Genomic DNA, 27897 nt, shown 5'->3' on the forward strand with positions numbered 1-27897 from the left:
TTATCTGTTTAAACAAAGACAGCTGAAGCAGCTACTCAGACTGGCTTCTCTAAGGCAACAGGCAGGAAATTACCAGTAACCAGTACCAGTGTTGGGAAGGTTGCTTTTAAGATGTATTCCACTACAGATTACAGAATACATGCCCCAAAATGTAGTTTGTAACGTATTCTGTTAAGTTACATGAGTAACATACTCTGAATACGTTGGATTACTTAATATATTGGTCATGCTTTTCACAACTACATGAATGTACAATTGCTGTGTGATTTATTACTATTGCTGAACCGAACATGATTATTTGCAGCTAGCAGGTTGTTAATTCTATCCATCAAGTCTAGCTCTCTATGCACTAACCTCAGCTAACACCAGCTAACAATGTTAGCTCGGTTGTGAGTAGCCTTCAGTAATAGTCATAAATCACACAGCAATAGTACATCGAAGATAGTGATGTGGCACATAACCCTGGTAGCTACCACAACTAAAACAAGCTAGTTGCAGTAGGCTAAGGTTAGTTTTTTTTTTTTAAAGAACTTACTTCCAGATGTTTCTTTAGGTTGGAGTCTTTTGATGCTGAGAGCAGGTTGGTTGCTGGTGTTGTGCCAAAAAGTGATTGTCTGCTAAAAACTGATTTCCAGTGTAGCTGTGTGTTGTTGTTTTTGTGTGTGTGTGTGTGTGTGTGTGTGTGTGTGTGTAATATCGTTACGTATGTTGCTAAATAGACTTTGGTGAACAGGTATTACAAAGGGGTTATATATAAAATTAAAAAATTACCTGTTTCTCAAGTATCTTTGTAACTGTGTTACAATCAGCTCCTTTTTGTCCACTTAAAATATGTTTACAGAACTATTTTTGCATTTGTTGCAATTTTAGCTGTCCTCTTGGCCAGATTACTATTAAAAGAGACATTTTTAAAGTCAACAAGAATTTTTTTTAACTGCATAAATAAAGAATACATAAAATTCACTGCCACAAATTGATTGCAGCTTCTACCTTGTTACAGGAATGTTGTTTGTTGCTCAAGATGACTCATGAGGGATACATTTGACATATGTTTCACATATTATAGACCAACAAGTTATTTATAGCAGTTTAAATACAAACGATCAGTTTTTGGCACAACACTGACAGATTTCGCCCATCCCTTTCTTCTTTAAATGTAAAGTGGTGTTGGAATTTCCAAGTAAGAAATGCATTCCTGCTTGTGCACTCCTGGCTCTGTTGTGCTGGCTCCAGGTCCATTGCGTAACTGACACCACCAACATTAACAGGACGCTTACATTAGAGCCTCTTATTGCGTGTTTGTTTGGGTTTCTTGGAATGCGTGGAATTACCAAAATTAAATAGGGGATAGCCTAACATATAAAACAGAAAAAGATCGCAGTGTAATCCATTTATATCAACAAAGTAGCTGTATTGTAATTATCACCTATTTAAATGGTAACTTTTACGGAATACAGTTACTCATATTTTGTGTTTTAAATGCGTAATGCCAGTACATGTATCCCATCACTCCCCAACACTGACCAGTACATGACCATGTCTAGGCCCACAAATCAACTAGATCAGGAAATACTGAACCCCAGATTGCACACACCCCAGGTGTGTGAATGTGGTGAACAAAGTTTGTAATGTAAAATTCTTTGAATGCTCAGTGAGAACTGAAAAAAAACCCTTCATTAACACAAGTCTATTAACATGTAGACATAGCTTGATCCAATTTTATTTTTATAATTGAGAAAAACACGGCATCTACCAGCAGCTTCCCACCTCCATGGTCATGTGCTATCTCACATGATATTTTGTTTGGTACTGATTGCTAAGAGTAGACAAAGGTGTGATCAGCATCTATACCTGAAATCTTTGTCACACATACTGCCCAACTTATCAACATATAGAGATTGTCTTGACATTTCTTTCTTAACAGAGCTACGGTTGTGAAACCAGTATTGGTCCTGTCAAGGAAATTTGGAGTCCTTTTATTCAAAAACTGTTAATATTTTGAATAATGCTTCTGGTGTGTTGTTGCAAAGAATAAAGAGTGTACAAGTACATGACAATATTTATGAAAAATGAGCAGCAATATGCTACGTTGCTGTGAATAGTTGTGATCAGTATGCATGAGTCCATAGAGGAGATAAAGATATAAATCTAAGTAAGCATACATTTGGTCCCCTTTTAAACAGTGTCTAAAGTTAATGTTGACATGTTTAAAAACTCCAGGAGGAAAATGAGCTTTTTCATGCATTATTCAACAAAAATATAAGAAATAAAAGAAATATGTTCTTCTAGATGAGACTAGTCTGAGTTTGGCTTGCTCTTCAATGCAATATTTTTTCCCTCTCAAATCCCACCTCAACCTTTCACCGGATTCAAAGTATGGATATGACTTGGCCATCCAGGAACAAGCCATTCCTCCTGGATGGTTCTTGGTCAGTTTCTTGTGTTTTGTTATAATTCTGTATTATGGTTTATGTTCTGATTCTCTATTTGTTATTGTTGTTGTTATTAACTGGTGTTTCGGTTTAATTGTTGTTAAGAGTTTAGTTCTTAGGTTTTGATTCTGTGCTTCTCAGTGTCTGTGCCTCTGTCTCTGTCCTGGTCCCACGTCTCTATGTTCCCTCTGTTGCCATGTCTGTAATGTTGTGTCTCTTAGTCTGTGTCCGTGTGCACTTGTCATATTTCCTGTTTTACTTTGATCATCATGTGTGCTTTGTTATTTTGTCTAGTTTTACCTCCCTTGTCTTGTACTGCTTAATTTTTCTCAGCTGTTTGCCTCCTGTCTCGCGTTCCCCGATTACTCTGCTGTGTATTTTAGTCCTTTGTCATTCACTGCTTGCTGTCATGTCATACACAGTGTTGCCAACTTGCCGACTTTGTCGCTATATTTAGCGAGTTTTCAGAGCAACTTTTTTTTCTGAAAAGCAACTAGCAACAAATCTGGCGACTTTTGCTGGTGTTATTGGAGACTTAATGACAGACTTTTTGATGTGAAAGCACATATCGCTCTCAACAAGCAGCGGGTTCTGCCATGGGCACCTTGCCAGTGCCAAAGCGTTCACAGTCCTCACGCACCAGTCGCTCCCAGCTGCTGTCAGAGCAGATGGTCACTGTAGATCAGGTTTCCATAACACAACCTGACACAGACAACTATTCACACCAATTTAGAATCACAGATTATCCTAATCAAATGCAAGTCTTTGGACTGTGGGATGAACTGGGGTACCTGGAAAGAACGCATGCAAACGTGGAGAGGACATGTAAATTCCACAGAAATGCTCCCACAGTGACAGTCCTATTGGTAATCATCCATCCATTTGCTCCCGCTTATCCTTTTCAGGGTCGCGGGGGGCGCTGGAGCCTAGCCCAGCTGTCATAGGGCGAGAGGCGGGGTACACCCTGGACAGGTCGCCAGTCTGTCGCAGGGCTAACACACAGGGACAGACAACCATTTGCACTCACATTCATTCGCACATTCACACCTAGTGGCAATTTGGATTATCTAGTTAACCTATCCCCACAAGCTGCATGTCTTTGGACGGTGGGAGGAAGCCGGAGTACCCGGAGGGAACCCACACAAACACGGGGAGAATAGGCCTGATGTTGGAATTGAACTCAGGACCTTCTTGCTGTGCGGCAACAGTGCTAACCACCGTGCCACCGTGGTTAGCACTATTGGTAATCAGTCTGCTAAATTAACACCTATCATGTCCAAAAACACTTTTTTTGACCACTGTGGAAGCCAAATGGATATTCTTTGACTCTTTGAAAGCACTCTGCCGGTGACATCTTTCTGAGGTTTGGGTGTGTCTGAGGGCTTCCTCTCCTATTTGCTTCTTCCGCTGCTTAGATCTTTTTCATGATTTTTCATGTGTTTGAATAAACTAGTGGTATTTCAAATAGCCTTCACACACACAAAGCTTGCAATGTTTTCATTTACAACTGTAAAATCTCTCTGCGGGACACTCCTCTTGGACTCTACCATCATGCTCTGCTGTGAACATATGTGTGCTTAGCACCATTGAGTCACGTGATGGCAAGAAAACAAAACACAGGGAAACAAAGTGTGCATGCAAAATGTGAGAGGAGCAGTGTTTGCATAGGGATGTCTAATTTGAGAAACTAAAACTAAAGCTTCAACCCCATTAAGCTAGTTTAAGTCCTGTACCAATATCAGTTAAATCAGTGGTTGAATATACATAGAAGGCTTCCCATTACATATTGTCCCAGGAAAGTGTAGCAGAAGCAATGGCCACTGCTTGCCACTGTGAATAATAAAAGTGACACAGAAACAGGTGAGTCATAACCAGTGATGAGATAGTCCTCAGGAGTAACTGGTCAGACTTATCTTTGCTTACATTAACATCAGCAAAAACAATGTATGCAGGGGTTTGCATGGCCAAATAGCAAGTAGATGTAATCTAGATATAATATCTAGATGGTCCATATGTTTCACCTTTAATGTTACTTTTAACAATAATATATTGTTTCATTGAATTATAAATGCTGTCTACTTTAATACTGTGGTAAAATCTGCAGTATCCAGCAAACTGTTCTGTTTGAACTTTCCCATTTTCTTGCGTTGCTGAGGTTAGAGAGAAGCCTCAACCATTTGTCTACCATAGGTAGACAAAATAACAGTCTTTTTAAAAAACAAAAACACATGGCCAATCAATAAAAGGCCAAATATGCTGATGTTTTTCAGGCTTTTTGTTTCACTATTGACAATGGCTGCCTCCTCCCAGGGTGCCAGGATTGGCCATGAAGTCTGTTTTTATTTGCTGCTCCTCTTAAACATCATAATCAGGGTGACTGCATGGGACTCTGAGTTTTATGTAAATGACATATAAGCCGATTACAAGTGAGGCAGTTCCGCTGTAAACATTATTTATTTTATGGACTTCCAATTTTCCCGACCAGATGCGATAAAGTGAGAATACTATTATGGCCATTATCACTGCATTGCATTATTGTTGTATTATGAGGATATTTCTCATGTCACACAAGGTAAGTAGTTTTTCTCCCAGAGACACTGGAAATTTGTCTTCCATGTGAGAGAGGCAGAGATAAGACAGATTGTTGATTTGTATGGCAGTGCTATCAGCTTTAATAGTTCTGATGTGTTTTTTCTATATTCTCCCTGGAACAAAGGGCCGTTCTAGAAATGTTTTATGGTTGTAGAAAGTGTCATGGGGCTACAGAAATATCGGAAAGGTGAATAAGCCATTCTTATTTCTCTCCTCTAAAACTAATATCTCCTCCTTCACCTTGACCAGCACTGCTGACCTTCATACAGACAAGTGGGATTTCTCATACGGGGATAGCAAATGACTGGGCTGCAACACATGCAAAATAACGACAAGTCTTGAAGGCTGTTGAACTAGAGAATGTAACAATATTCCCTATTAGGGTAAATAGAGTGTGTTTTCATACTGTTTCCTCAAGGATGAGAAGTAATATCTGACGAAATAACTTAAAACTTATGGTTTTAAATAACAAGGAGGATTTTTTTTATTATATGTTTATATATATATATTAGGGGTGCAACGATATTCGTATCGATATTGAACCGTTCGATACAGTGCTTTCGGTTCGGTACGCATATGTATCGAACAATACAATTTTTTTTTTTCAATTTTTTTTTTTCAATTTTTTTTTTTTTTGTGTGTCCCGTTTGGATCTATAGCCATCAGAATTGTTGTCTTGAGGCCAAGAAAGATGCCAAGAGGATTTATTTTAAGTGGATCATCATATTGGTCCATTTGATTGACCTTTATTATAATTATGAATTTATTTTATTTTCAGTTGCAAACGGGACAGACATGACTGTGGGATAGGACAGGGGGAAAGAATGAAAGAAAGAGGGGGAGAGAAAGAAAGAAAACCAAAGGGGAGAAAAAAAAGAACAATACAAAATCTGCATTTGACTACTCCACCTAGGCTCGAGAGTGCAGCCTAGGCGGAGTAGTCGAACGCAGATTCACTGAGCACTCAACACAGACAGGATGGTCAGAAGGAAGAGCGCAGGGCAAGCTAGCGAGACAGAAGTGGACTTCCCCACCCTCATTCAGATCTGGCGTTTGGAATTATTTTGGTTTTCATGTGATGTATGACCCTGAAGGTAAGCGAGTCATGGACTAAAGTAAAACAGTATGTTGGATGTGCCATGCAATGCTCAATTACATGGGTGGGAGCTAGTGTGTTAGCGCAGTTAGCTCGTTAAGGTGTTGGCCGTCTAGCCCCTCTGTATAGGGTAGCTCGTTAACGGAGATTTGCCGTGTTGTGGCGTTAAGGTTATTTCAACGAGATTAACCTGAAAGCACTAGTGGGAACACAACGAATATGACTGCACATTTACGCCGACATCATCCTAGTGCAAAGACAAAAACAAGCATGCATGCTACAAACTTTAGCCGAGTCATTTAGACAGCTGTTAGCACAGGATTCTCCTTATGGAGACCTGATATGTTTAATATGCTGCTGAGAATATAGCCCAGAAGAAACGGATAGTATAGCTTTTATTTTGGAAAGAGAAATTTCTCTGTAATAAACTCTCTTTTCCAAAGATGAGTGATTCCTCAATCAGATACAGGGCTCGCAATATCGCTAGCCCGACGTCCCGGGGCTATCTCTCCCCTGCCTGTCGGGCTATTGTAGGAAGGAAAAATATATGTCAATGCTTTTGCATTCTTTCAGAAATGTAGCTGGGTAATTATGTCATTGGGTGAGCCACTGTCAATATGTGACATATTGAAATCGTGTTTGAATTTGCGCTTGTTTTTTTGCTTTCACTTTGCAATCGCGCGAACTGTGTATAGAGAGCGACAGTACTGATCTGTGAGTGATGATAATTTGTGCACCAATTCCTCTGACATCGTCTTATTAATTGTTAGCTTACTATGCAAACATGACAAGTGAAATCTCCCGCAGCTTAAACATGTGAGAGGTTGATCGCGCAGAGAATCGCTGAGCTTATGTGAGTGCGGCAGGATATATATTTCACTACTATGACCTGGATGATTGAGAACCTTCACAGACAGATATATATTTTAGTTCTGCTGAGCCAAATAAGACAGGTCAGGGTGAAGAAGTGACAGCCAAAGAAAAGCTTACCACAAAACGGAGAAGTTATGACAAATCAGACTATAAGGCAAAAAGAAAGTGCAGCTTTATGGTTTCATGGACAAAAGAATTTCTGTGGCTGCAATATGACGAGCTAAAAAACAACACGCACAAGGGTTAGGGTTAAATTTAAAAACTGTACTTTTGTGTTAAAATATATATTTATAATTTTAATAAATGACAAATTAAAAAGGCATGAACATTTTTTTTTGTATCGAAAAAATATCGAACCGTGACACCAAAGTATCGAACCGAACCGAACCGTGAATTTTGTGTATCGTTGCACCCCTAATATATATATATATATATTATTACTACACAGCATCAATTTATGAGACTAAATAGGCTTTAGTAAGTTTTACTATGACCTTTAAAGATTTCATCACATTGATTTCCTCAATATTCAAAACGGCACCTGCTTTCAGTCCAGTCAACAATGCCAGAACTAGTTGTTCAGTGTCATTTTAAAATATTGATGCTCAGAGATGAAAATGCCTAAGAGAAAAAGTGCAAGTTAGAGTTCAAACGGAGCAAGAAAGCACTCATGAAATGTGTTGTACGTGACAGGCTGTACAAGACAGTGATAGAGGACTCAGGGGAATCATTTCTCGTCTTCCTGACACAGGTCACTGATGTAGTTAAAAAGCTCAGTGGAAGCACCTTGCCCAAGGTGCAAGAGTAAACCCTGGATTTGCACTTTACTTTTACACACGTACTGCAGGTGTTTTTGAAGAAATCCTATGACCATATCTTCAAAGGTCTTATCTGGAGGGTGCTTTGATTATATGGTGCTGCAGTTGTAAACATGGTATTCTTTGTAGCTCTTTCTTAGTGGATGTTGAATTCCGCTAAGTTTGATCTTTGTCACCTCTTGTATTTGTGATTTTAATGTACAGAAATTTGAGGTACAAGCACAAGATGTGAGGACCTGCTTTGATAACTTCAGACTTGCATCTCTGCTTTTATGCCAATAATGTGGTTCTGCTGGCTTTGTCAGCATGTGACCTCTATTGTGGTTTACGTCAGTTTCCAGCCAAGTGTGAAATGGTCAGGATGAGAGTTAGCACCTCCAAGCCTTAGACCAGTGTTCTCTGTCAGAAAAAGATGAATTGTTCCCTATGAGATGTAAGGGAACTGTTGCGTAGTGTGGAAAAAGGAAAGCTGATGCATCAACTGTTTTGTTTGCTTGTCAGATGCAACTGAGCCTAATCAAAAGTGACCCTGCCCTGCCCTGACAAGGTCACAGCTAAATCATTTCAATTATATATATATACAGAGATAAGTTCTTAAAGGTTTCCAAAGCTACTCATGAATAACCATTTTTGGTCTGAGAACGCCTCAGTATTTCCAATGATGAGCTGTGGTGTGCGCCTGTTTCATTTGCTCCCACTGCAACCTGGATGTAAAAGAGCAGTAGCAAAACTTATATAGATGGGTCTCTTAAAGGCGTTGAAGCCCTCATAGTATTGCATCACCCCAACAGAACACTTCAATCTCTGACTCTGGTTTACTTGTAGGTCTTAGGATATTTAAAAGTAGTATGTGAGGCAGGGAGCTGGTTCCCTCTTCTGAAGAACCAGCCCCCTGTTTGGATTCAGGAGGCAGACATTAGTACTTAGACCTTAGTTAGGGCTGGATCAGGTGAACTTGTTATGCTACAATAGGCCTAGGCTGTTGGGGTCTTCCCATGATTAAGTGTTTTTTTTTCACTTGCTCTATGTTTATACACCACTCTGCATTTAATCATTAGTTATTATTAATCTCTGGCTCTCTTTCATGGTGTGTTTGTTGTCCTGTCTTCCTCCCCTCATCCACAACCAGTCGTGGCAGATGGCTGCCCCTCCATGAGCCTGGTTCTGCTAGAGGATTCTTTCAGTTACAAGGAGTTTTCACTTCCCAAGCGCTTGCTCATAGAAAGTCTTCTGATTGTTGGTAAATGGACTGATTCTTAGTGCTTTTCTACTCTCCCAGAGTACTCAGAGCGCTCTATACAACATGCCACATTCACCCAATCACACCCATTCTCACAAGCACTTTATCTGCACACATTATTACTCCATGCATCGGAGAGTTGAGGTTAGTATCTTGCTCAAGGATACTTGACATGCAGACTGGAGGAGCCAGGGATCAAACCACCAACCTTCCGATCAGTAGGAAGGTGGTCTGCTTCAGTTTTGTTTTCTCTGTATCATTGTAGGGTCTTTACCTTACAGTATAAAATGCCTTAAGGCGACTGCTAGTGTGATTTGGCGCTATATTAATACTGACTGAATTCAATTGATTTTAACTGACGTCTTCCTCAAAGAATCAGTAAAGGCCCAATCAAGTGGCTTTATTGTCCACCATATACAGTGGTACAGTACACAGTGAACCGAGACAGCGTTCCTCCAAGACCATGGTACTACATATAACAAAAAATCAACACATACGGTGCAAGTGTGCAAAAATTGCAAAAAACAGTGCAACACCAGACAGAACAGAACAATACTGACACAAGACAGTGCAATAGAAAAGTGCGACAATGACAGTGGAGACTGAGCATTGTGCAAAAAGTACTTGAGGTATGGAATGTATAATGGTGTGTGAGTGTGTGTCAGTCCAGTTGCTGAGTGTTCAGGAGTCTGACGGCTTAGGGGAAGAAAGAGTGTGTGTGAGGGGTGTGTGGGGTCCTCTGCAATGCTGGTGGCTTTGTGGATGCAATAAGTGTCTGTAATGTGGGGAAAAGAGGCTCCAATGATCTTCTCAGCTGTTCTTATTATCTGCTGTAGGGTCTTGCAGTCCAACATGCTGCATTTTTTTATACCAGACAGTGATGCTGCTCAGGATGCTCTTAATAGTCCCTCTGTGGAAGGTCGTGAGAATGGGTCGTGAAGGTGATCTTTTCTCAGCTTTTGTAGGAAGTACAGATGCTGTTGGGCTTTCTTAGATATGGGGCTAGTTTTGAGGGACCAGGAGAGGTTCTTCGCCAGGTGAACACAAAGGAATTCGGGGCCCTTGATGACCTCCACATTGATGCTCTCCTGAAGTCGACAATCATCTCTTTTGTTTTGTTCAGAGACAGGTTCTTGACTCTACACCAGTCCGTTAGCTGTTGCACCTCCTTTCTGTATGCTGACTTGTCGTTCTTGCTAATGAGACCCACCACAGTCGTGTCATCAGCAAACTTGATGATGTGGTTCAAACTGTGTATTGCTGCACAGTTGTGAGTGAGCAGAGTGAACAGCAGTGGGCTGAGCACAGTGCTCAGTGTATAGTGTTGGAGATATAGTTACCAAGCTGGACTGACTGAGGTCTGTCCGTCATAAAATCCAGGATCCAGGTGCAGAGGAAGGTTTTCAAGCCCAGCTGGCTCAGTTTTCAATTAAGGTGCTGAGGAATTATTGTGATGAATGCTGAACTGAAATCTATGAACAGCATTTGTATATACATGTCCTTGGCGTCCAGGTGGATGAGAGCCAGATGTAGAGTGGTGGCGATGGCATCATCTGTTGACCGGTTGGGGAGATAGACAAACTGTAGTGGGTCCAGTGCGGGTGCCAGCAGGGTCTTAATGTGCCTCATGATGAGTGGATTCTCTGGCCGTACGAGCACTTTTCTGCTCTGATGGCTCGAGATGGTTTGATCCTCGATGTTCTCAGGGCCGCCTTGTCACCTGCTCCGAAGGCAGAGTCTCAAGTCTTTATAAGTTCATGCACCTCTGCAGTCATCCGCAGTTTCTGGTTGGAGCGTGTTATGATAATCTTGGAGACAGTGACATCATTGATGCACTTGCTGATGTAGCTGGTCACAGATGATGTGTACTCCTCTAAGTTGGTACAGTCGCCATTTGTTGCAGCCTCCCTGAACATGTCCCAGTCAGTGTGCTCAATACAGTCAGAGATGGCTCCTGCACACCAGGTTCTCACCTGTCTCGGAACTGGTTTGCAGCGTCCGACGAGTGGCCTGTATGCCAGAATTAGCATAACAGACATGTGATCTGAATATCTGAGGTGGGGGCGGGGCTTCGCTCAATACACTCTGGGAGTGTTTGTGTATACAAGATCCAGCACATTTCCCCCTGGTCGCAAAGTCCACATGTTGATGTAATTTCAGGAGCACTGACTTGACGAGAATAAACAGTCCATCGGGGTGTGAGTTCTGCAGCTCGCAGAGCGCCTCTTTAGCACTAGCCCTGGGTGGAAAGTACACTCCTGTAATGAGCACAGTAGTGAATTCCTGAGGTAATAAAAAGTTACAAACCAATACAAACCAGCGATAAGCAGTAATTAGAAACTAGCACAGAGTTCTTGGACCATTCCATGTTGCTGTAGACACACAAGCCACCACCGCAAGTCTTACTGCACAGAGCTGCAGTTCTGTCATCACAAAAATGAGGTGAGCCTGTGTAGCTGAATGACAGCGTCTGGAACTCTGTCACTGACCCGTGTTTCTGTGAAAACAAAGATGCAGCAGCCCCTAAATTCACGCTGTGTGGTCCACTGGAATCGGATGCAGTCCAGCTTATTGCCCAGGGAGCAAACGTTTGAGAGCAGGATTGATGGGCGGGGCAGCTGGCTTGGATTTGCTCTTAGCCTTACACGGACCCCATCATGTTAGCCGTGCTTCCGCTTCCTCGCACACTGCTTTCAGCTACCCATTCCTCTGCCACCGGCATCAGGCGACGCCAAGGTCTGGAGGCCTGGTTCCGTAGCAACCCGAGGAAGCCCAGTGCCTCCAGAATTTCCTGATGATGAAGCTCAGTTTTTGTATAATGCTTGTAATTTCGGAATCTTTGACATTGGTTGACACAAACACCACTTGTTCTGGTGTCCATGTGGCTCAGAAGTCACGATAAAAGGTGATAATAAAAACCAAAAAACAGCACCATTTAATCTGCTGAGGCTGCTACGGGCTATTTGGGACAGCTCTAATCTCGAAGCAAGATTTAAGCAGAGTCTGAATTTTGTTCCTAGAGGAGCGCTGTCACGGTTGTTAAAGAGTAGACTCAGGCGCGGAGCTCAGAAATAAAGACAGTGCGTTTATTTAGAGTGCAGCAACATGACAACAGTTCAAATGTGCAAAAATGGTGATAGTGCGTCCTTCCTTCCGTGTAAGCCCATGCATGGTAGTGAGTGCCCGTCTCTCCTCCAAGTGCTTCCTTTGTGTCCGTGAATCCTCCGTCAATCCCTGGGTGAACACACACACGACAGCAAAATGAGTACGAAGATCAGACAGCACTTCAATCACGCTAGCGGCTCGAAAACACTACCAGGCTTAGTGCGATACTCCAGTGCTGTCTGTCGCTCAGCCACACCATTAAGTAGCCCTGCCGAAGGTGGTAGTAGATTGGCAGCAGCCGGTGGATTGATTGCAGGTGCGGCAGCTCCTGGGCACTTCCGGGTCGGAGGTAGCCTGTTGCTAGGTTACCTCCTAACACATGACAGCGGAGCCGGAGGGGAAGACAGGGCGATAGGAGAGACACATACACACGCACACAGATATACACACTGGCAGGTCCACCGGTCAGGGCGCCGTCAGATCCTGGCAAGCGCAAATAGCGATCAAGGTTCTATAAAAAAAAGAAAGATTAAAAAATTACTGATAAACATTAGCAGTTACCTGTGAAATGTTTTAAAAACAACCAAAAAAATAATCAAATTGCTAGTGGTCTGATAGAGAGTTAGAACCAAGCAGTAGAATTTTAAACTAACTGAAATCTCTCCTTTACGCTAAGTAAAGTTCTTTACAGTAATTAAGTCTGAACATGATAATGAATGAGTGAATGGTCATTTTTAAATCTGTGAATGAAAGAAAGGGTATTATATCAGAGCTCATCCTAAGCTGAAGGAGACAAAATTACACCACAGTCTGAACAGTAAAGGGGAGACGTAAATTAGAAAGTTTTCCAAGATTTGGAACCTCTTGTAAATAGACGGTGGGAAATAAAACAAACAAAATAGTAAATTTTATAGAGTTAGCTGTCAATAAATGTCCACACCTATGTAATCTTGAGAAGGCTGTAAAATGGTGTCCAGTAACAGTTAGTAATTCAGTGACTTTCACGTCTGTCCGATGACAGCGATACCAAACTGGTCTGACACTATCTGTCCCACTATGAGGTGAGTTGTTGAGGATATCCTGAACTTTTCTTTCAGTAAGCACGGCTGTTTTTGCCACTGTGTGCTTTCTTTAAAGTTGAGCTAACATTACTGGACATTGAGTATTAGCTTGTAATGAGCACAGCATTAAAATTATCTGGGATAATGTTAGCGTTTAACCAGATAGTGTTGTTATTTAGCCAGCTTGCTCTCAACTGTCTAGAAGGTGACGGGAGGGTCGCATGTCCAATTCTTGACAATGAGTAATTGCAATTAATCATGTTTTTGTGCGTTAGAGCCCTGACTTCAGTTTAGGAGATGAGGCTTGATGTGAAGAAGAAGAGAATGACATTTTACCCAGATACCGGTCACGTTGTCTCTTTGGTGAAGGGAACTCCTTCTCACATGATTTTGCGTCTGTGGCATTCCAACACCTAGAAGCTCTCCGTCCTCTGCCTTTGGCATACTATGTATGTGGCAAGTCTCTAGCTGAATACATATAAAACGTGATTAGGTAGGACAGCAATGTCCATTACAGGCACTGTGTGCAAGATTCCGGGTCCAACATGATGGCTTCCACAAACTAGCACTTGCTCTTATGTATTTTGATTTTTCAAAGATATAATTACAAATTAATTAATGTGTATTGATGAGTAAAAGATTCTTTTTTTCAATTAAATAACAATAAACAACTCACTGTACCTTTAAAACAGAAGTAGGAAGCATGTTTGTTGTAGCATTCAAAAATGTGCACATTTCTGAATGCTACACCAAGTCACGCACACTTACACGTGGCCTGTAAAATATATAAATTTAGAAAAGTCAAACACTCAACATGAGCAACATAATGACTCACCTACAAGAGTTAGAGCAGGTTATGTGGTTGTTCTTTATTCTCTGCTACAGGCTAAATTCCATGTAGTTCCACTTTACCTGTTGTTGTAGCTTTTATGTTGTAGGATGTGTCATTATGCAGTCCCTCTCTCTCCCTTGGCAGATCTAACCTGACATGTTTTTCTCTGGTTTTCGTTTGGAAAAAATAATCTTCTGTTAAATCAGTCTGGGTTTTTTTTTTTTTTTTTGCTGTTTTGAATTTTTCCTGATTGGCTCTAGGGCACTGAGAGTGTACATGTATTAGTTTTGGCCTTAGTCCTGTGTTGAATTTTTATTATTCTTGTGTACTTTTATGTAAGGCCTGCACTGAACGAACAGCCTAACAACATAAAAAAAGCACCAATTTATTTCTTTTGAAGAAATAAATAGAGGGTTAGACATTTACTTAAGGCATTACATTTTGTTTCAGTGAATATAAACAACTAATTACATTTATTTTATATGTCTTTTGCTCCTGTGAGAACACTGATTCTTTGTTTGCACATTTTTATTTATAATAATAACTTAGACACACATAACCATAACCAGCAAAAAGTGGACAGTTTTTATCTTGAGAGAGGTCCATGTGACTATGAATATAACAGTTGGGCCTCGTGTTCCTCCTGCAAAGAACAAGTTTGTGGATCGTGATTCCTGCATTTGTTTCAAAAATGAAACACTTATTTCAGATGGGATTGAAGTGCAGGCCTTCAGTGTGGCCTTCAGTTATATAATAATTGTATAATTTGAAATTCACTGCGGTGGTGTACTGAGTCAGAACAACAAAAATGGTTTCCTTGTTGGACAAATTAATTATTCTGGTGCACATTTGAAATGAACTCCAAGATCATTTCAAATGTGAGATGTCTGAACTTAAAAATGTGTTATGTTCATTATGATTTTTTTTCCTAATTGACTTCTATTGTAATATGAAGGACATCTTTTAGCATTAATTCTTTTCAAGTTTCTAGTTCAGAACTGTGTTTTTATGTTTAAATTTTAAAATGCATTTACTAAGTAGTTCCACCGTTAGCAAAAATGTTACCAAATGACTTTTTCACCATCAACAGCACGACTGAAGATACTGACTTTGCTGCTAAGTATGGATATCAGTTCTTGTAAAGCCATATTGAGTGTAAAAACAGATTCAATATGAACTCCCTTATATTAGACAGTAAAAGTGAATTTAAAAAAAAAAGGTGTGACTTACACACTATCTTTTTACTGAGGGTATGCACCACCCATAAGCCCTGAAGTCCTGGCACCAAGGACACTTTCTTTGGCAGATTAACTTACTTGTGATAAGAGCATCCCCCCTCTCTCCTCAATTGTCTCTGCCCCTGTGAGTCTCCCTGTCCTGCCTCTCTGCTTGCTTTGCAATCTGGAAAATTCTGGTTTTAAAAATACTGCAAGGCTTCCTTTGTTATACTAAGCCCGTTTTTGTTCCCCCTCTACCTTATTTATGTTGTTGTTCTCCTCAAATAACAGCAGGACTGGTCTACGCGAGCTGGAGGAAAAAAGGAAAGGAGTGTATGGAAGAGAGAGGCAGAGTATATAGTTTAGGGTGAGAGGAAGCTGCTGCACCGTCAGAGCGAGCAGGGAGAAGGAGAGGATGGCAGAGAAAGTTTACAAGGCGTAGTTTAGGAGGAAATGCGTGAGAGAAGCCGGGGAATCTGTGGTGGCCAGCTGCAAGAGGGGAGATAGCGGAGAAAGGCTTTTAATTCTCAATCCCCACAGAGCCTTTGAAAATTACCAATCTTCTTATCACAGACGCAGGGCTGCTTATGCAAATTGTTGTGGAGTGGAACGTTTAAACGGAAAATTACTCGACAGCATTTTTTCTCTTCCTCTTCCCTCTCCCTCTCTCTTCCACACAGAAAGCCTGTTTTGAGTCTCAGATAAGAAGATGAATTGCTCTCTCCGTGCTTTGAAGCGCGTCAGGATTTAAAGACTCCAGCCTCGGCTCTGGTCTAACGCCACTGCTCCCGCTGCCTTTGTAGCAGAAAACAGGCTGGAAAAAAATGGGAGAAAAAGCATTTCGAGACAACATAGATTCTCTGCTCTAACACATCGTCCCCGCCTGAGGAGACAAGAAGCAAACATATATATATATATATATATATATATATACATATTCCCTAACCACTGCTCTTCCCTCCATTTTGCTGAATATTTTTGCTTAACACAAGCAATACTGCCTCAGCACCCCCCCCCCACACACACCCGCCAACCAGATATGGCAAATAGTTGAATGAATCCTTGCTCTGTTTGAAATGTAAATTGTACCACAAGTAACAGAAAAAATAAATTGAAAACAGTATTAATGCACAATTAGTTAAAATGTTAGCTAAACACTTAAAAGGGATTCACTATAATATATGTCACGCCTTTTCTTGTGCAACTTTAAATATTTATTTCCACTCTACACAGACTGCTACAGTACTTTGCTATCTAATGACTACTAAATAAAAACATTTAATAAGACTTTTAAAAGAAGAAGAGTGCCCATATTTATTTTGAAGAATAACAGAAGAGAAAAAATGTTCCCTCTGAACCATCAGACTCTACAGTCAGTAAATAAAACAAACACAAACCAAAACAGACAGCATACTAACCGTACATTAAAACAAACGTATAATTTACAGAAAAATTCTAATCCTGACTAACTTTACAGGTACTATTTATACTTGTATGTACAACTGACATAATGGGTATTAATTTCATTGCCATTGCAGAGTTACTAGTTTCTGGTTTATATGAAAAAAAAAAGAACCATTGTTTTTAATAATATGATAGTCAATCAAATTCTGAATGTGTAACACAAAGTAAAAACTGTTAAACAACAGACAACATAATAAAATTTTAGAGATAGTAAAATTGAACATAGTGGGTCACGTCCCATTAAGGAGAAGCAATCAAGCTACACCTCGTTATACATCACCGGTAATTACAGAATCATGTAATTATATCATATTGCCTTAAACAGTGTTCAGCTTTAATGCTATGTATAAACCCTGACACTGGAAATATAATTATAAAATCTTGCAAATAAGTAAAAAAGAAAGAAAAGTGCATTCTTCAACAAGTCAAACATTCTCTGTTTTTAGCGTTGTGTGCTAAAAGCCTCTTATGACTGAAGCTATTAAGCACTGTAACATCTTTGTGCAAATCAAGTTCCTTTTTTTTAACAGGTGCTAATTTAATGATTACCTTTTTAGCTGCTTTGGAGTAAAGAGATAAACCTGCAGAAATCATTCTAGCATATTTTTTTCTTTGTGTTGTTCTCTTGATTTTAAAGTTAAGAAATGATATGAGTGGTAAACGAGATAATTAATAGATCAGCCTGAGACGCTGAATACGTTCAGGGGAAGAGCAATGCAACAGGACCATTTCTATTAATGCATTTTATCAGTATTTGTTTGTGTGACCCAGAATCATCTTCTTCCTCTGAAGCTGTGTTGATCTCATTTGGCTGAAATGCCACTTCCTTTGTTTCGCCATGTGTATTTTCAAAATGTCAGCTGTTGTTTTTATTCATTCATATTCTAAGTGCATCAGCTGTGTGCTATGGGGTTGCTTTAAATTAGCTGGGGACGGAAAAGCACGCGTTGTGGCTATGTAGTTATTAAAATGGAGCTTGGCCTTTACATCAGTCAGTGCACCACATGGACATTGGCGAACGCTGTTTGTGTGGAAAAATTATTAAAATCATGTAGATATGAATGTTGTCACTCTTATGAAATAACAAATGTTCGGTTGAATCAAAGCTGTCTTAGAAAAACAAAAGCTGGCACAATAACAAATATGAATATTTAATGAGAATAGCACAGTCTTCATGTACACTGTAATTTCTAATTAGTTAACCTTACTAAGAAAAATCATGCCCACTGCTACCCACAAGAAAGAAGTAAAATGGAATACAAAAAAATGTGTTGTACTAACAAAGTATTTTTATTGTAGTTTACACAAGTTTAACAAAAAAAATTTATTGAATACTTAATATTTTAAGACAGAGGTACTCCGTACTAATGTGGAACTTCCTGCAACTTATTAACTATTAGTTGTATTTATGAAAATCAAATGCTACTCATGTTATACAAATGCCTCAGAAATCCATAGAGATCAATAAAAACTGGCACATTCTCCTAAAACAGTCACATATACACAATACATATAATAAAAATAAAAATAAAAACACAGTTCAAAGTACAGGAGTATGCATATTTTCTTTTTCTCCATTCTAAAACATCTGACTAAAAATGTAATTTACAACAGTGGAGGCATCAGTCGAAGGCCAGTGTGACAGTGACATGTGACATTTCAAGATTTGGTCTGTCAACTTGGCATTGTTTATGTATAAAAAGTCACAATGATTAGTTTAATGTTTGTATGATTTGGTGATGAACTTCTACACAAACAGACTGTTCAGACATTTATTCAGTTACAGTCAAAAGCTTGTAATTCAAAAAGTTTGCAGATTTTTAGAAGTCTCTTCTGACTGACTCTACTGATCAAGATGTCAGTGGAGTCTTGATTTTAAAAAAGTAAAAAGAAAATAATTGGAGCGTGAGCTAGATCTTATGATTTCTTACTGTTTTGCCTGTTTAGTTATTATCTTTAGTTATCTTTAGTTAATATACTGAGTTCAGTAACTGACAAAAGTTTCATGGTTGGACACGAATGTCAACTGTGATTTCGTGCTTTCTTGTTTAACTTTGCAAAGACAATGGAAATGCCACTACAGCTAACAGTACAGTTATTGAGTGGAGATGGGAGAAACCACAGGTTTGTTATTGTCAACACCAGTGGACTACAATGTGTCACTTGATAAAATACTGTAAATTTCCAAAGTCATTGTATTTTATAGTGTTTACATTCTCAGATGTTCTACGTGGTCAGTTCGGAGCCTATCCCAGCTGTCTTAGGGCGACAGGCAGGGTACACCCTGGCAGACTTGGTCGCCAGTCTGTTGCAGGGCTAACACGTAGAAACAGACAACCCTTTGCAATTTAGCAACTTAGAATGACCAATTAACCAAACCCCACTAATTGCATTTTACGGAGTACCCATAGAGAACCAAAGCAAACACAGGAGAACATGCAAACTCCACACATAAAGACTTGATGGTGGACTTGAACTCAGGAACTTCTTGCTGTGAGGCAACAGTGCTAACCGCCACCATACTTTACTGCCAAAACATGTCTCAACATATTTATCCAGCAAAAGATAATCTAACTAAATAACTTTTTTTTTATTATAAATGTAACAGTAACATAACTCCGCCCACTAAATTACCCTTTCTCCCCACAGAGACAGCTGAGGAAGAGGAAGTGTTACCTCCTATTGGTTGGTGCCATCATCCTCACCATCCTCATCATTATCATAGCTGTTTCAGCAAGAAAATGAGGTTGACCACTGTGGTAAGAGCCATCATCCACAACATTACACTGCAGTCAGGTACATGGCATTGCCAGATGTCAGAAATCACAACAACAGTCGCCTCAAGGCATTTTATATTGTAAGGTAGACCCTACAATAATACATACAGATCACATGATCCCCTTTGAGCAAGCACTTTGGTGACAGTGGGAAGGAAAAACTCCCTTTTAACAGGAAGATCTCCGGCAGGACCAGGCTCAGGGAGGGGCGTCCATGTGCTGCGACTGTTTGAGGCGACAGAGGGAAGACAGGATAAAAGACCTGCTGTAGAAGAGAGCCAGAGATTAATAACAATTAATGACTCAATGCAGAGAGGTCTACGCATGGGACAGTGTGAAACGTAATTTCAATTCCTTTGTATGGCAAGTACATTTGAAGAAATTGACAAATAAAAAGTATTCTATTCTATTCTAGAGGTCTTTTAACACATAGTGAGTGAGAAAGGTGACTGAAGAAGACACACTCACTGCATCATGGGAATCCCCCAGCAGCGTAAACCTATTGCAGCAAAACTAAGGGAGGATTCAGGGTCACCTGATCTAGCCCTAACGATATCGAACTCCATAATTAACCTTGGGAGAAGAGGACTCTCCATTTGCATGTACAAATTGGAGTCTATTAGATAGATATGATACAAACCACTGCAGTGCAGTACCTGTAATACCTACAGCATGTTCTAATCGCTCTAATAGGATATTATGGTCGACAGTATTGAAGAGTACAGAGATGAGTCCACTGTCAGAGGCCATAAGAAGATCATTTGTAACCTTCACTAAAGCTGTTTCTGTGCTGTGATGAGCTCTGAAACCTGACTGAAACTCTTCAATAAGCCATTCCTCTGCAGATGATCTGTTAGCTGTTTGACAACTACTCTTTCAAGGATGTTTGATATGAAAGGAAGGTTGGAGATAGTAAGATGTTCTGGCTTTGCGGAGGGCTTTCTTATAAAGCAGCAAACTATTTCTCCAGGCTAAATGATGATCCTTTAAATTTGTGACACGCCATTTCCTCTCCAGATTACGAGTTATCTGCTTTAGGCTACGTGTTTGAGAATTATACCACAGAGTCAGGTACTTCTGATTTGAGACCTTAGTTTTCACCGGAGCTACAGTATCCAGAGTCGTACGTAGTGAGGAGGTAAAATTATTAACAAGATAATCGACCTCTGTTGGAGTAGCGTTCAGGTAGCTGCTCTGCTCTGTGTTGGTACAGGGCATTGAAGATGCTAATTATATTTTTAAACTTAGTTATAGCAGATGTCTTTCAGAAAGACATCTACTGTGATGAAGTCTACTCCCCACTGCTATGTAATCAATTATTGTAAATTTAAATGTAATTAGGAAATGATCAGACAGGAGAGGGTTTTCAGGAAACACCCTTAAATGTTCTGTTTCTATGCCATATGTTAAAACAAGATCTAGAGTGTGATTGAAGTGCTGGGTGGGTATTTTCAATAATGGCTTCTATTGTAGTTAGGCGATGTATAGAACTGATATCTTTCTTTTTTTGAAGTGATAGATTCCTTTCACTTGTGATATCTGCACTTATGTGTGGGTGGCGACCTTTTCCCAATGTGTGCTTAACATTAAAGCTGCATTATGAACAATAACACTAGTCATTGGTTTGACGCATTAAGTTTAAAATAAGCTGTTTGCTGATTAAATGTCAAGGGATAATATGATTTATCTGTGAATACTGGCCAGGGTAAACTAAGTCATTCCAGTTTGTGTAAATTGATGTGAATGTTACGTCCCTCTGCAGCTTTTAATCGTCTCAGTGTTTTCAGCTGGTGCTAATTGGCCACACCTAGTCAGGTGTGGATAAAAGCATACCTGAGGCAAGCTTTCCGGCAGTGCACTAGTCTTTGCCTTGGTGGCACCAGCCATTTTAGCCAACCTGGTTTTCCATTTTAGGATGAAACCTCTTCTCACCCACACTCTGTTATTCATCTCCCTTTTTTTTTATGTTGCGGCTTTTGAGCCGGGTCGTAACAGTGAATAGAGCTCAAACTTCAAACTGTGCCTTTGTGTGGTGTACTGTGGTGTATCATTTAGATTTAAATAAAATGGTTCATGGAAAAAAAAATTTCAATTTAAAACAAAATGTCATTTAATCATTTGAAATGATCATTATTAGAACATTAACTTTGTAAAGTTCGTGGAAAAAAGTTATAATAAAAATAAATAAAAGATAAAATCATTCTCATAAATTGTGTCAAATGATTTCTGTTATGTTCTCCAGAAAGCCCAGTGGACGTGGGGATGTAACAGAAAAAATGTCTGGGTTGAAAATGGATACAAGGTGGCAAAACTGGGAATAAAATAATGGTTAATAATTAATCTAAAACAGAAAAGTAAAGATAACAAAACCTACATGTAGGACACAAAAACCATAAGCCAAAAGGTTAGGCAAAGCACACTCCTGTCCTCAGGTGTAATTTGCCACAAGCACACACAGAGCTCACAGAGCAAAGGTACACTGAACCTCTCCTCTCCCTGACCTCAGAAACTCTTAGCCCTAATTACAGAGTGATATCAGCTGCAAAGACAGAAAGTCATACCCACAGGCGCAAAATCACAGTAGGTACAGCCTAATTAAACAACTGTGAATGAATAAATAATGTCTTTAATATATAGGAGATAAACAGCATCTGTTTAAATACATGTTGAATAGCCACGATGTACACAGATGTTATGGTTGGGTTAGGGACAGAAAAACTATGTAAAGAATTCTGAATATGAATAATAACTATGACAATATTCATTTAATACCAATGCCTTGGCTATGCCCTCAAAAATAAATGTATCTACTTAATAACGGTCAAACAGGGAAACACCAAGTCAGCTGCAGTTTAAATGTTGACTTTAACTAATTTCATTACCTATACGTTTTCCATTGATTGTCTTCCAAAAGAATAACACAAAATTTTATATTTAACGGAGTCTGGTGAAATTAAATGTACTTGATTTGAATGCATTCAGCATGGTTTCCTTAAATAAACCTTTCATTTATATATTTCAGATGCATTTACTCAAATATTGCTTCTTAGGAGTGAAGAATCATTTGTTCCACTGATGTAAGTGGATTTAAGAGGAAGTGTAATCTGTTTTCTTTCCATTCTCCTTATGGCAAAATATGTTTGGGGTTTTTTCTTTCTTTTTTCATTTTCTATTTGTTGGCTTTTTTTGGCCCTGCGACAGACTGGCGGCCTGTCCAGGGTGTACCCCGCCTCTTGCCCTATGACAGCTGGGATAGGCTCCAGCACCCCCCACGACCCTGAAAAAGATAAGCGGTAGCGAATGGATGGATGGATGGATGGCTTTTTTTATGAATATTTGCTTTTACACTTTTTGGTTTTTCAGAGAGATGTTGGAATAAAAAATATTTTTTAGGAGTCATATCAGGAGAAAAATCTGGGATTTCTTTTTACAGCCAGCACTTACTTATGGATGAAATAAAGGAATAACCTAAAATAAAAGCACCACTGCTTCATTTTGCCAGTGAGCTGCATGTAGGGGTTACTCTCCAATATTAGTATATTACATTACATTACCCTCCAATGATAGCTGACAGTTTCAAACTTTACACCTCCCATTCGTCCTTCCTCCAAAGCATGGACCTCCTGATCGTGGTTTCCTATATTGATATGGTTATGAGGACATGACAATTTCTGATGATTGAATGAGGGTTGGCTAGTCTTACTGTTTTGTGTGTCTTAAGAACTGAAAACACACACACACACACACACACACACACACACACACACACACACACACACACACACACACACACACACACACACACACACACACAACGAAAAAAAACCCCAGACTTACCAGGATTAGTCAATAAGGGATGAATCAGTTCATCCTGGATCTTTTAATCAATGTACAGAAAATGGGAAAATGGGACAGTGATTTTAATAAGCCAAAACATCCGGGCTGCTTTACCAAGATAAATGCTGAAAACAAGGCTTTCTTATAAGTAATATGTGCTATCTGACCCGACTAATGAGTAACTGCTGTTAAATTTACTTTCTCTCAGTTATTTGCATGTGAAAATTACAAAGTAGGAACCTGAACACACCACACCTTTGTGTAGGAGCTGGAGGCGCAGTTGTGGTGTGTCACAGTTTCTGTGCCTCCACCCAAAATGCAGAGTGACCACTTGCCCATGGCATTCTCTAACCATGCTGATACCTGCAGAAACCCAATGTACACTAAGAGGCAGAACAGGCAAGTGAGTCAGTTTTCCCCCTGAAGTGTCCTTCTGCCTCATTGCCAGCAGAAACTGGTTTGAGATATAGGAGGAGATATATGGGGGTAAGTTTTTAAAATGGACTGGCTTCTTCACCAAGGACATATGTATATAGATTTTGGAGTTCGCTGGTATCATGTTCCTGGTTAATAAAAGTAATTAAAGTAATACTTTCATGATTTTTGTTATTTCAGATTCAAGTTTACTTTCTATTTTATAAAAATGTTCAGGTCATAAAACTACTTACACAAATCTGAGATTTATAAATAACTGTTAAGTCGAGTTTTATTGTCAACCCAACAAAATACACTCAAGTATACAGTGGGACGAAATATTGTCCTCCTGGATCAAAGGTGCAAACTTGTAAAAATAAAAATGAAAAAAATGAAATATACATGTACATGTATACAACTTTACAGAAATATGATAAACTAAGAAAAAACACAACAATATTGTACTTGAATAGAAATAGAATAAGAATTGAAAAGAATGAGAATAAATCAATTTAGGACAATTTTATGCCCTCGACTTGGTGGGAACAGTTTGGGGATGGCTCCTTCCTCTAGGAAGGTGGCTGAGGGCTAGTGATTGTCAGAATAAAACAACAAAGATCCATGAGTAACTCAGGAAGATCGCCACAACTGATCAGTTGCTTACCTCAGTATGGCCTGGAAGTCCTGAGGTCAAAATGGAACCCGCCCCCAAGGGTGGTTGAAAATGGTTAGCTAAGACCCTGTGCGAACAGATTCAGACACACCCGAACATGAAGGATTAATCGCCTGCACGTGCAAGTGGGGAATATATATGTTATGTTTAATGGTGGCTCATCAAGTTATGCTCATCACTTGCTTATTTAAAATAATAAAAATGTAACAACTGTTCTCTAGAAACTATTTGACTCAAAAAAGAGATTCTTGTCAGGATTATCATATTAAATGCAAAGTCTGCCAGCAAACAAGAAGTCAGCTGGCTCATGAGTCAGCTCTCCAAAATAGGACTCTAAATAAACACTACATAGCAGATCCAACATGAATACATAGTTTTAAAGACTCCAGGATGGCATGCTTTTTCAGCCAAACACAGTGTTTTGCAGAAACTTGCTTGAGCGCAGTTTGCCTCCCTGCAGATATCCTAAGAAGACTTACTTTTCATTTTTTGTGAACACTTTTACTACAGATTGCATTTTTGAAATCTTAAAAAAAGAAATTAGATCTGTTTGACCTCGTTCTGTCCACAATCATCGTTTTTGTACATGAGTCTCACATGGTTTATAATTAAATGAAAAGACAAAGGTATAAAAGAAAGTTACGATTAAGAACACTATCATATGCCATAGAGACCAGCAAGTTTATACCAGACAGACTTTGTTAAAGATTTCTCCCAATATGTGTTGATTCCTTTGGCTGGGTGATAAAGAATCATCAACATTGTGCTTCAGGTAGGGAGACTGACCCCAGTGTAAGTTCAGCCAGCAGTTTGAGGAGATCAGCTAATTCCATTTGGTGGTGCATGTCACGGCCCAGCGGCACGAGGGAACAGGGATGGACACAGGTGCAGAAACCGGAAGCGAGGTGACAGAGAACAAATGATTTATTTCCGCCCACAGGTAAACAAAGGTAAAAAACAAAGCGACGCCACCACACTAGTGGCGCGTAGGATTCGTCGGTGAATAATGAGGGCGACCTAGACACCTCTAGGAGATGGCTGAACAGCGGGGGCAGCGGGGAGGTAGAAACAGGACTAGGTAGGGACCGGGGGCATTGGTTTCAGATGGAGGGGACAGGTGGAGCGGAAGGCCCTGAAGCGGTCGAGGCGTGGGGAGTCAGGCAGGTGAGCGGTGGGCCGGCAGGCCACGTTGTGTAAGCAGCAGGTGGCCCAGGTCCAGGAGGACGGGAGCGAGGGGAACGAGATCTCCACTCCGGGTGCTATCTATGGGGATAGCAGATACTCAGGCGATGAATGGTTGAGAGCGCAGGTCTGATATACCGCTGGCACGATTGCTCACAGGTGGTCAGCCAGGGAGGAGCAACCGGACTCCGCCTAAAGGAGGAGGAGCCGCTGTCTGAGACCTGCAGGTGCCCAACCAGACCATGACAGTGCAGCTGATACCATTCTCCTGTACGCTGCATCTGCCTGCTTACAGAGACTCTCTGCAAGCCACTTTGTAACACACTTCAACCACAGCTTCTCCATTTCATACTATTGATGCTATTTCTGATGTAATCAATGCCTTATCTGTTGTCACTTCTGCTGTCACTGTACCTGCTCTGTTCTGTCTCCTAGAACAGAGCCATGCCACCACCAAATATAATTTAATACAGATGGGGAAACAATCTTTTGATGTTATTTGCCAAGTTTGGCTGGCAGAAAACAACATTTAGCTATTAGGCCAACCTTTAATATATCCTATATTTTAATATTCATCCTTTCGAATTTTTATATACAGTGGGGCAAAAAAGTATTTAGTCAGCCACCGATTGTGCAAGTTCCCCCACCTAAAATGATGACAGAGGTCAGTAATTTGCACCAGAGGTACACTTCAACTGTGAGAGACAGAATGTGAAAAAAAATCCATGAATTCACATGGTAGGATTTGTAAAGAATTTATTCGTAAATCAGGGTGGAAAATAAGTATTTGGTAAATAACAAAAATACAACTGAATACTTTGTAACATAACCTTTGTTGGCAATAACAGAGGTCAAACGTTTACTATAGGTCTTTACCAGGTTTGCACACACAGTAGCTGGTATTTTGGCCCATTCCTCCATGCAGATCTTCTCGAGAGCAGTGATGTTTTGGGGCTTTCGCCGAGCAACATGGACTTTCAACTCCCGCCACAGATTTTCTATGGGGTTGAGGTCTGGAGACTGGCTAGGCCACTCCAGGACTTTCAAATGCTTCTTACGGAGCCACTCCTTTGTTGCCCGGGCGGTGTGTTTTGGATCATTGTCATGTTGGAAGACCCAGCCTCGTTTCATCTTCAAAGTTCTCACTGATGGAAGGAGGTTTTGGCTCAAAATCTCACGATACATGGCCCCATTCATTCTGTCCTTAACACGGATCAGTCGTCCTGTCCCCTTGGCAGAAAAACAGCCCCATAGCATGATGTTTCCACCCCCATGCTTCACAGTAGGTATGGTGTTCTTGGGATGCAACTCAGTATTCTTCTTCTTCCAAACACGACGAGTTGAGTTTATACCAAAAAGTTCTACTTTGGTTTCATCTGACCACATGACATTCTCCCAATCCTCTGCTGTATCATCCATGTGCTCTCTGGCAAACTTCAGACGGGCCTGGACATGCACTGGCTTCAGCAGCGGAACACGTCTGGCACTGCGGGATTTGATTCCCTGCCGTTGTAGTGTGTTACTGATGGTGACCTTTGTTACTTTGGTCCCAGCTCTCTGCAGGTCATTCACCAGGTCCCCCCGTGTGGTTCTGGGATCTTTGCTCACCGTTCTCATGATCATTTTGACCCCACGGGATGAGATCTTGCGTGGAGCCCCAGATCGAGGGAGATTATCAGTGGTCTTGTATGTCTTCCATTTTCTGATGATTGCTCCCACAGTTGATTTTTTCACACCAAGCTGCTTGCCTATTGTAGATTCACTCTTCCCAGTCTGGTGCAGGTCTACAATACTTTTCCTGGTGTCCTTCGAAAGCTCTTTGGTCTTGGCCATGGCGGAGTTTGGAGTCTGACTGTTTGAGGCTGTGGACAGGTGTCTTTTATACAGATGATGAGTTCAAACAGGTGCCATTCATACAGGTAACGAGTGGGGGACAGAAAAGCTTCTTACAGAAGACGTTACAGGTCTGTGAGAGCCAGAGATTTTCCTTGTTTGAGGTGACCAAATACTTATTTTCCACCCTAATTTACGAATAAATTCTTTACAAATCCTACCATGTGAATTCATGGATTTTTCTTTCACATTCTGTCTCTCACAGTTGAAGTGTACCTCTGGTGCAAATTACTGACCTCTGTCATCATTTTAAGTGGGGGAACTTGCACAATCGGTGGCTGACTAAATACTTTTTTGCCCCACTGTATATATAGGTTGGCTATATATAATAGGCAGGTGGTAAAACATAAAGTATATAGATTCTGTTAGTCAGACACAGCCACTCCAAATC

The 27897-nt window shown here is 40.2% G+C and overlaps 1 protein-coding gene across 5 annotated transcripts in view; it reads left to right on the forward strand.

Annotated features, from left to right (window-relative positions):
- tsnare1 (T-SNARE Domain Containing 1) overlaps nt 1-27897 on the forward strand; it is a 291712-nt gene that overhangs the window by 204317 nt on the left and 59498 nt on the right. For 3 of the 5 annotated variants that reach the window (XR_003273777.1, XM_026184109.1, XM_026184107.1), the window contains exon 11: nt 19380-19489. The exons of 1 other annotated variant lie outside the window; for it this stretch is intronic. Coding sequence is in view for 3 of the 4 variants with exons in the window: in XM_026184109.1 (XP_026039894.1) it covers nt 19380-19475 (96 nt within the window). In the remaining variant the exon portion in view is untranslated. Of the gene's footprint in view, nt 1-19379; nt 19490-19697; nt 19785-27897 lie in introns of those variants that run through there. One more of the 5 variants, XM_026184108.1, reaches the window with a different exon arrangement.

Source organism: Astatotilapia calliptera, chromosome 11 (assembly GCF_900246225.1).
Source record: "Astatotilapia calliptera chromosome 11, fAstCal1.2, whole genome shotgun sequence".
In the NCBI taxonomy this organism is placed as follows: Eukaryota; Metazoa; Chordata; class Actinopteri; order Cichliformes; family Cichlidae; genus Astatotilapia; species Astatotilapia calliptera.